The following is a 10,493-nucleotide window of genomic DNA, read 5'->3' as shown; positions in this document are numbered from 1 at the left end:
ACTTTCAGCCAGAGTCGGCTGAGAGGGGTGTCTGTGTGTGTGTTTTGTTTTGTTGTAACAGAGTGAGCACCTGTTACTCATCCCAGCTTCTGCCAACCTAGCAGTTCGAAAGAACATTTAAAAAATGCAAGTAGAAAAATAGGGACCACTACAGTGGGAAGGTAACAGCGTTCCGTGCGCCTTTGGCGTCTAGTCATGCCGGCCACATGACCACGGAGACATCCTCGGACAAGCGCTGGCTCTTCGGCTTTGAAACGGAGATCAGCATCGGCCCCTAGAGTCGGAAATGACTAGCACGCATGTGCGGGGTTACCTTTACCTATTGAAATTGCTTTCAGCCAGAGTCGGCTGAGAGGGGTGTGTGTGTGTGTGTGTGTGTGTGTGTGTGTGTGTGTGTGTGTGTGTGTTGGAGGCTTACCAGCAAACGGAGCGTTTGGAGGAAATCTGCAGCAATTAAAAGAACTGATTGCATTGCCTTTGTGCTGTGCCCTGGGTCATCACAGCCCCTTTGTATACTGTACAATTGTGGACCCATCATTACCATATGTGGTCAGCGTAGGTTGGTAGATACAGTTTTAAATTAATTAACGCAACCATTGTGTAGAGGCAGCTTTGGGCAGAATTGAAATTTTTATTAGCCGGTCTCAATTTGACACATGGCGGTCCTGTTCGTAGATTACGCCCACCTGTTTTCGTGCTTCATCCATGATGCAGGCAATTTTTTCACTCTCTTCTAAAGGCATGATGGGACTTTCCTTCAATCCTGCATGCAAGATACAACCTGAATTAGCAAGAAATAAATTAGACCCTACACAAACTTGCGGTTTGCCCCATATTGCTGTAAAATAATAACTCTCCTCAGCCTCAGTTTTGCGTAGAAGCTTTTATGTTCTCTATCTCTTTCCTAGAGTTTAATCCTGGTGTGAACTATAAAAAGCTTTCTCCTTTGCTTCAAATGGGAACATCTTAACCTGTTAGGCACAAGATCATTAGATCTTGTGGCCAACCTGAGAAGTAATTGAAATTGTCTTCTGAAGTAGGAATCACTTTTATAGCAGGTTTTGAGTAATTAAGTAGAAATTCAGCAGATGTAAGCTAACCGTCTATGGAGATTCTCAGTCATCCAGGTCATACCTGTCCCAAAGAGGCTTTTTTTTCCCACGAGGCCAACTGGACTTTCTTGTTTTTCTTTGAAGCTCTGAGCTGAAGAAGCTTCTTCGATGAGAAGTGAAACATCTTCAAAGAAAAAAGTCCAGTTGCCTCGGGGGGGGGAAGGCATCTTTGATTCAACAGAGGCAATACTCCATGGCATTGAGGGAAGACCTAGTTTCAGTGCAAAAAGATAGTCAAGACAGAAAAGTACATCAAATGGGTAAAGTGGGAATACAGAAAGAAAATTGAGGTCCCCTGCTCAAATAATAGGTTTTGGTGAAGAGAAGCAGATAACCACTTTATGGCGTATATTCAGCAATTGAAGCTGAAGATGAATATTTTGCCAAATCGCTGTCAGTCATAAAGTTATTTGTTAAGTTTATTTGCCACCATCTCACTGTGGGGCTACTCTGGGTGGCAAGTACAGGTAGCCTTTGACTTATAACAGTTCTTTTAATGGTCGAAGTTACGACGGCACTTTACTAATGACTATTTTTCACACTGAACAATCATTGCAGAATCCCCATGATTATGTGATCAAAACTCAGATGTTTGGCAGCTGACTCGTCTTTAAGACAAGTTTCAGTATCCTGTGGTCGACCCGACAAGGAAAATCAATGGGGATGCCACAGTCACTTAGCAATCGTGTTACTAACTTAACAGTTGCAGTGATTCGCTTAACAACTCCGGCAAGAAAGGTCGTGAAGTGGAGCAAAACTCACTTAACATGTCTTGCCTAGCAACAGAAATTTTGGGCCCAGTTGTGGTCATAAGTCAAGGACTATCTGTACTTGAACAGTAAAAGTGTTGAATTGTCCTTCACAGTCTCTAGACTTATTGAAAATCTCTGGAATGCGAGGAAGTTTTCAAATTAGATTTCTGCCAGATAGAGTAGGGAAAATTAACAAAAATATATTAGCTAATTACAAGAAACCCTTGGAAACTGTTACTTGTGCTAAAGGAGATGTTGCAAGATATCGACGGAGAGTGTGTGTGAACCAATTGCACATAAATACCATGCACCCAAATTTGCAGGAAGATGTATTTTACGTACATCTGTATGTATACACCATCATTACTGATGATTAGGGGACTGGAGGCTAAAACGTAAGGAACAGTTGCTGGAATTGTGTATGTCTAGTTTAATAAAGGGACGCTGGGTTAGGACACTGAGCTTGTCGATCAGAAGATCGGCAGTTTGGCGGGTTGAATCCCGAGTGCCGCGTAACAGAGTGAGTGCCTGTTACTCGTCCCAGCTTCTGCCAACCTAGCAGTTCGAAAGCACGTAAAAATGCAAGTAGAAAAATAGGGACCACTACGGTGGGAAGGTAACAGCGTTCCGTGCGCCTTTGGCGTCTAGTCATGTCGGCCACATGACCATGGAGACGTCCTCGGACAAGCGTTGGCTCTTCGGCTTTAAAACGGAGATGAGCACCGGCCCCTAGAGTTGGAAACGACTAGCACGCATGTGCAGGGGAACCTTTACCTTTACCTAGTATAATGAAGAGAAGGACATGATAGCAATGTTCCAATATCTCAGGGGCTGCCACAAAGAAGAGGGAGTCAAGCTATTCTCCAAAGCGCCTGAAGGAAGGACAAGAAGCAACGGATGGAAACTAATCAAGGAGAGAAGTAACCTAGAACTAAGGAGAAACTTCCTGACTGTTAGAACAATTAACCAGTGGAACAACCTGCCTCCAGAAGCGGTGAATTCTGCAACACTGGACGTTTTTAAGAAGAGACTGGACAGCCATTTGTCTGAAATGGTATAGGGTTCTGAGCAGGGGGTTGGACTAGATGACCTCCAAGGTCCCTTCCAACTTTATTGTTATTATTATTTACTGAGGTATTAGTTGACCTAATGAGAAGGAAGGACTCACTGGAGAAGAGCCTAATGCTGGGAAAGATTGAGGGCAAGAGAAGAAGGGGACGACAGAGAATGAGGTGGCTGGATGGAGTCACAGAAGCAGTAGGCGTGAGCTTAAATGGACTCCAGAAGATGGTAGAGGACAGGAAGGCCTGGAGGAAGGTTGTCCATGGGGTCGTGATGGGTTGGACACGGCTTCGAAACTAACAACAACAACAAATTAGTTGACACCTACAATTTCACCAGAGATGTCACAGCTTTTATAAGTGATAGAAGAGTTGAGAGTAAAATAATATGCTAGAGATGCAGTGTTAAAAAAAAGAAGAAGAATGGATGTGGATCAATCAAAGGAGAACTTCTGGGTTAAATAGACCACCAACACCACCCACTACTTAATTACCATTTTCCAGACACTCTCGGACGTGTTCAATTTGATATCGAAACCCAATATTGTGCTTAAAGTAGAGGGGCTCAGGAGAAGACGGCAAGGGCCATTCCCACCGGTTCCCTTTCAGAAACATGATTGTAGGGCTGTTCATGTTGTCCGGAATCTAGGAAGAAAAGTAAGATGGTCTTTCCAATGACAAAATTGAAATCATGTTATCTCTACTCTGCAGGTGGCAGTCAGTAACATTTATAACCCAGCCTATACCAACCAGAGGTTATTCGATTAATATACATTGTGTTTGTATTGCAATTTGAAACACACACACACACTGTTGTATACTAAAACACTAAACCCGTAATTATGCATATCCAAAACATCCAATTAATTTATTGAGCTACAACACAAAAATCATATCGCCAGGGCTTTTTTTTATCATAGAACGCTCAGAACGGAGTTCCGGCACCTTTTTTGGATGGAAACTTGTAGGGTAGGCAAGGCAGGTTGTATGACATGTGTGAGTTCTGGCACCTTTTTCTTTTACAAAAAAAGCACTGCATATCGCCCTACTAGGAATTAATGTGCTCAATTTATCCATTGGTTAACTAGATAGTGTGAGAAGTAGATACTCTGGTTGTTGGTGACCGAGCTGCTAAGACTCAGGATATGACGGTGAGGTCTTAGATGCTCAAGGAATCTACATCTTGAAGCAGTCTTTTTTTTTAAACTGTATTTTAATCTATATCAAACTGTTGGTCCCTATAAAGTCATAGTTGTTTGGCAAGCTAAAACTGGCTATTTCCCCAATATTCAATTAAATTAAGCCAAGCAAAGAGCACATTATGATACAATGTGTGAACTTGCTAATTGAAAATGGACAGTTCGCTAAATGAGTATCCCAATAGTGTTGCTGTGTATGGGCTAAAAGAATTTCTCACGAATGAAGGCAAATATATGTGTCCCGGGTTGCAAGATCCAATCTGGGTCAGTCACCAGGATCAGAGGTTTAGTCTTCTGCCCATCCTCAGGGAACTTCTCTCTACTGGAGTGTGTGCTTTGGGCTATTCTATGTGTTGACTTTACGTGGTGCCTTCCTATTGTTTGGTGTGTTGACGGCTGGCAATTGGCTGTTGTTTCCTTATGTTGCCAAGTCCTCGGCTCCTAGGTACCTTATAGGTAAAGGTAAAGGTTCCCCCGCACATGCGTACTAGTCATTTTCAACTCTAGGGGCTGGTGCTCATCTCTGTTTCAAAGCCGAAGAGCCAGCGCTTGTCTGAGGACGTCTCCGTGGTCATGTGGCCGGCATGACTAGACACCAAAGGTGCACGGAACGCTGTTACCTTCCCACCGTAGTGGTCCCTATTTTTCTACTTGCATTTTTACGTGCTTTCGAACTGCTAGGTTGGCAGAAGCTGGGACGAGTAACAGGCGCTCACTCTGCTACGCGGCACTCGGGATTCGACCCGCCAAACTGCCGACCTTCTGATCGACAAGCTCAGCGTCCTAACCCACTGAGCCACCGCGTCCCCATTAGGTACCTTATAAGCTGGTGGTAAATCAGCATTCCTGTTGACTGACAAGGGGCCTGTTTCCCAGGCTTCAGTCATTTCCCTGGCTATCTCTGTATCTGCACGGCTAACAATTTTAGTAGCTGTGAAATTGAATGTATGTCCTTGTTCGTTGCAACGTGAGGCTACCAATGGGATTTTCTGCTTTATGGTTCACATTCAGTGCCCAAGTTCCTATCTATTGCTCATGCTTAAAATCTCCCTGGATTCTTCTGCTGTCTTGAAAATCGTGGGGTCCTTGGTGCTCTCTCTGCTCTCTGAGCACTGATGAGGTAGCCTTGTTTGGGTAATGAAATGTCTGCCAGAAAACAACCAAGCTCAGAGAGCACCAAGGACCCCCCCCCATTCAATCTCAAGCTACAAATATTCTCCTTTATTGCTCTCAAAAATTCTAAAGCAAATCCCTCATTTGGTTAGAAAATTCACTTGGCATTCTTAAGCAGGAAAGAAAGAAACACGTAGACCTGGACAATTTCAGTCATGTGCAGGCCATAAAGTGAGTCAACCTGTGACTGGACCCAATTTAACAACTTTTTTTTTTGGGGACAGTCCTTAAGTATGATGTGGGACCAAAAATCAAATCTATCCAAGGCACAGTGACAGAGTGTCAAAACAGCCTATAATGAAGATTTTGCTGATTTCCTGTCTGCGACAAACAAAGGAAAAAAATTATATTTGCAACTTTGATATATGTTTGTAATCTTCCTGTTAAGATTCCAGATTTTATAATCTTATGTTTTGTATTTTTAATTTTTTTTTAATTTTTATTACATTTATATCCCGCCCTTCTCCGAAGACTCAGGGCGGCTTACAAGCTTAGCAGTAGCCTTCATTCTATGTATATGCCTGCTTGTTAGGGCTTTCACACACACCCCAAGCGGCATTATTACAAAGTCAACTTATTGCCCCCAACAATCTGGGTCCTCATTTTACCTACCTCGGAAGGATGGAAGGCTGAGTCAACCTTGAGCCTGGTGGGACGCGAACCTGCACTAATTGCAGGCAGCTGGTGTTACTTAAGGAGGCATCAGCCCACTGCTCCACCAAGGCTCTTTATTTTACACTTGTGTTCCTTTTTAATAAAATATGTTGTAGATATGCCATACGACAAATGGATAGATAGATAGATAGATAGATAGATAGATAGATAGATAGATAGATAGATAGATAGATAGATAGACAGACAGACAGACAGACAGACAGACAGACAGACAGACAGACAGACAGACAGACAGATGGACAGACAGACAGATAGTGTGGCAACTGACTACCCATCCTTTTTTAAATCCCTCATCTGTCTGCACTCAGTTCTGAATTGTCCCATCTCCACAGCAGCATTTGAAATCTGACTCTGGTGAAGGATGTTCTTGACGTTTACTGTGTCCATCCCTTAGCAAATACCTTGATGCTGCCTTCCGTTCCTCCAATCGTTGCCTCTCCTGGCAGATCGATCATCATGGTGACATTAAGCACAGCCTGACGGTTCTCTGAATAGTTGAGGATGATGGAAACGGTTTCGTCCACTCCTGAAAGGCACAGAAAAGATTGCCTGCCTAAACCATCTCCCTCAGGATCTATGACAATTCGCCGTGGCCAACTCACCACAGCCAACTTGTTGCTGGACAAAAGTTACACTAATAACGAAGAAATAGTGGAATAGAATCATTAAAGAAAGGATGCAAAAGGAGGGACAGAACGAAATGTGATCGCCAAAAATTAAAATATTTTTTATTGTAAATAATGAAATTAAATTGTTAAGTTTTTCCGCAGTGAGTTGTCCCACGGCAAGTTAGCTGTGGCGAGTTGTCCCGTTCCCCTCCCTCAAGCCAGTTGGACTAGATCAGGGGTCCCCAAGCCCCGGTCCGTGGACCAGTACCTGGGCCACGGCATGCCAGCAACCGGTCTGCACAAATAAGCAAAGCCCCCATCCATGGGATGCAGGCAGAACACAAAACCACACACTCTCCGGTCCGTGGAAAAACCTTTCTCCACAGAACCAGTCCCTGGTGCCCCAAAGGCTGGGGACCTCTGGACTAGAAGACCTCCAAGGTCCCTTCTGATAAAAGAGTCCACCAAGCCACATTTACTTTAACTTTTTTCCTGCAGGAGCAGGTTTAGACATTTACCTGTTTCATGCAGCAATCCTGAGGCCAGAACTGACTGGGGCATTTCAGGCCCAAAAACCATAGAGGCAAACTGGATGCAGTAGCAGCCCAAATCCAGGATGACACCTCCACCCAGTTTCTTGTCCAGCAGCCTTGGAATATTGTCCATCCGAACAGCTAGTTGAGCTCGGAGCACTTTTAAATTCCCAAGAGATTTCTGGCACACGGCACTACGGATTTGTTCAGACACCGGGAAGAATCTGGTCCAGAAGCCCTTAAAGAGACGAAGGCCTTTCAGATTGGAAGGTATCTTTTACTTCAAGGGAAGTAGCATTGGATACAGACCAGCTGTCTGTATATTTTTAGTCTAAGTAAATCAAGTTTCTAGTCCTTGGGAGAGTGCTAAGACCAAACAGAACTTTGATCTCATCAGGTAGCAAAATTCCACTGATCTGTACGGATGGTCCCTGATTTGCAACCATTCGTTTAGTAATCATTCGAAGTAACAACAGCACCAAAAAAAGGAGATTGATGGCTAGTCCTCACACTTACAACCATCCCAATAATCCCTACATTCACCTGATCAAAATTTGGATGATTGGCAGCCGGCATATATTAAGAATGGTTGCAGCATCCTGGGCTCATGCAATTGCTGTGATAGACCAGTATGTAACCATCTGGCCAGAGCATATACTTAAGAACTGTGTTAGAGTATTTAGCATTAACATCAACATTAACATTACAGGGTTAATGTTGTATCCTTAGCAGAACTGTATGTAGCATTTACAGGGATAAATGCTATTTCCTTAAGAGATGGCTTCTGGGAAATGTAGTCTATTTCTTAGTAATTCCTATATCTATAGCTTATCTAGAACACTGGAAGGAGTTTCAGAGTTTATTGCAGGACATCCTGTTATGTGCCAGGTTGTAAAAACTTTTGTCTAATGAACCATGCTGTAACCACGCGAATAGCTGAGATGGAGAATTATTCCTTTTTACCTACGAAATTTTCTGCAAAATGTGACTCATTGCTTAAGGCTTCTGGACAATAAAATGTCTGTTATACAATTAATTTTCGTTGAATAAAACTTTATGGTTTCTAGCACAATTGCCATTTGTGACCTTCCCAGACAGCCTCTGACATGTAAACTCAATGGGAAAAGTTGCATCCACTTAATGATCAAGCCATTCACTTAACAAGTACAGTGATTCACTTAAAAATGGCAAAAAAGGGTCATCAAATCGGGTGCCACTTGCTCAACAGCCATGTCCCCATGGTTATGTGATCAAAATTAGTCTGCTTGGCAACTGGTTGATATTTATAAAGGTGCCCTGGAATCGTGTGGTCAACTTTGGTAACCTTCTTATAAACAAAGTCAATGGGGGAGCCAGATGCACTTAACAAACTTGTTACACACTTAACAACTGCAGTGATTGACTTAACAACTGTATCAAAAAAAGGTCGTAAAATGGGGCAAAGTTTACTTAAGAAATGTCTCACTTAGCAACAGAAAATCTGGGTCTCAATTGTGGTTGTAAATCGAGGACTACCTATACAGGGAGTGCAGAATTATTAGGCAAATGAGTATTTTGACCACATCATCCTCTTTATGCATGTTGTCTTACTCCAAGCTGTATAGGCTCGAAAGCCTACTACCAAGTAAGCATATTAGGTGATGTGCATCTCTGTAATGAGAAGGGGTGTGGTCTAATGACATCAACACCCTGTATCAGGTGTGCATAATTATTAGGCAACTTCCTTTCCTTTGGCAAAATGGGTCAAAAGAAGGACTTGACAGGCTCAGAAAAGTCAAAAATAGTGAGATATCTTGCAGAGGGATGCAGCACTCTTAAAATTGCAAAGCTTCTGAAGCGTGATCATCGAACAATCAAGCGTTTCATTCAAAATAGTCAACAGGGTCGCAAGAAGCGTGTGGAGAAACCAAGGCGCAAAATAACTGCCCATGAACTGAGAAAAGTCAAGCGTGCAGCTGCCAAGATGCCACTTGCCACCAGTTTGGCCATATTTCAGAGCTGCAACATCACTGGAGTGCCCAAAAGCACAAGGTGTGCAATACTCAGAGACATGGCCAAGGTAAGAAAGGCTGAAAGACGACCACCACTGAACAAGACACACAAGCTGAAACGTCAAGACTGGGCCAAGAAATATCTCAAGACTGATTTTTCTAAGGTTTTATGGACTGATGAAATGAGAGTGAGTCTTGATGGGCCAGATGGATGGGCCCGTGGCTGGATTGGTAAAGGGCAGAGAGCTCCAGTCCGACTCAGACGCCAGCAAGGTGGAGGTGGAGTACTGGTTTGGGCTGGTATCATCAAAGATGAGCTTGTGGGGCCTTTTCGGGTTGAGGATGGAGTCAAGCTCAACTCCCAGTCCTACTGCCAGTTTCTGGAAGACACCTTCTTCAAGCAGTGGTACAGGAAGAAGTCTGCATCCTTCAAGAAAAACATGATTTTCATGCAGGACAATGCTCCATCACACGTGTCCAAGTACTCCACAGCGTGGCTGGCAAGAAAGGGTATAAAAGAAGGAAATCTAATGACATGGCCTCCTTGTTCACCTGATCTGAACCCCATTGAGAACCTGTGGTCCATCATCAAATGTGAGATTTACAAGGAGGGAAAACAGTACACCTCTCTGAACAGTGTCTGGGAGGCTGTGGTTGCTGCTGCACGCAATGTTGATGGTGAACAGATCAAAACACTGACAGAATCCATGGATGGCAGGCTTTTGAGTGTCCTTGCAAAGAAAGGTGGCTATATTGGTCACTGATTTGTTTTTGTTATGTTTTTGAATGACAGAAATGTATATTTGTGAATGTTGAGATGTTATATTGGTTTCACTGGTAAAAATAAATAATTGAAATGGGTATATATTTGTTTTTTGTTAAGTTGCCTAATAATTATGCACAGTAATAGTCACCTGCACACACAGATATCCCCCTAAAATAGCTATAACTAAAAACAAACTAAAAACTACTTCCAAAAATATTCAGCTTTGATATTAATGAGTTTTTTGGGTTCATTGAGAACATGGTTGTTGTTCAATAATAAAATTAATCCTCAAACATACAACTTGCCTAATAATTCTGCACTCCCTGTAGAGCTCTCCTCTGTTCTGTACAGGGGAATGACTTCTATTTAATATTTAATCTTTTTTTAAAAAAATGAAAGAAAAGACACCAACCAGTGGATTGTAAGCCAAGAAACACCAAACCAAAAAGTCAGGGTACGCTACCACAGGGTTGGTATATTTTTTATGGGCAGTCCTCGACTTACGACCACAACTGACCCCAAAATTTCTGTTGTTAGGCGAGACAGTTACTAAGTGAGTTTTGCCCCATTTTATAACCTTTCCTGGCATGGTTGCCAAGTGAACCACTGCAGTTGTTAATAAC

General features: G+C 42.9%; 1 protein-coding gene across 2 annotated transcripts in view; it reads right to left on the bottom strand.

Moving 5' to 3' along the window:
* Positions 1–611: 611 nt before the first annotated feature.
* LOC308677522 (trans-1,2-dihydrobenzene-1,2-diol dehydrogenase-like) overlaps positions 612–10,493 on the bottom strand; it is a 31,236-nt gene continuing 21,354 nt past the window's right edge. The window contains exons 4-7 of one of the 2 annotated variants that reach the window (XM_081343995.1): positions 7,099–7,351; positions 6,374–6,525; positions 3,420–3,570; positions 612–763 (exon numbers count right to left, since the gene is read on the bottom strand). In XM_081343995.1, the coding sequence (XP_081200121.1) occupies positions 645–763; positions 3,420–3,570; positions 6,374–6,525; positions 7,099–7,351 (675 nt within the window). In that variant the 3' untranslated portion in view covers positions 612–644. The remainder of the gene's footprint in view (positions 764–3,419; positions 3,571–6,373; positions 6,526–7,098; positions 7,352–10,493) is intronic. The other variant, XM_081343996.1, reaches the window with a different exon arrangement.

This window comes from Vipera berus (genome assembly GCF_964194415.1).
Source record: "Vipera berus genome assembly, chromosome: Z".
In the NCBI taxonomy this organism is placed as follows: domain Eukaryota; kingdom Metazoa; phylum Chordata; class Lepidosauria; order Squamata; family Viperidae; genus Vipera; species Vipera berus.
Note: the sequence above shows the minus strand (reverse complement) of the source record. Positions and strands in the feature narration are given on the sequence as shown.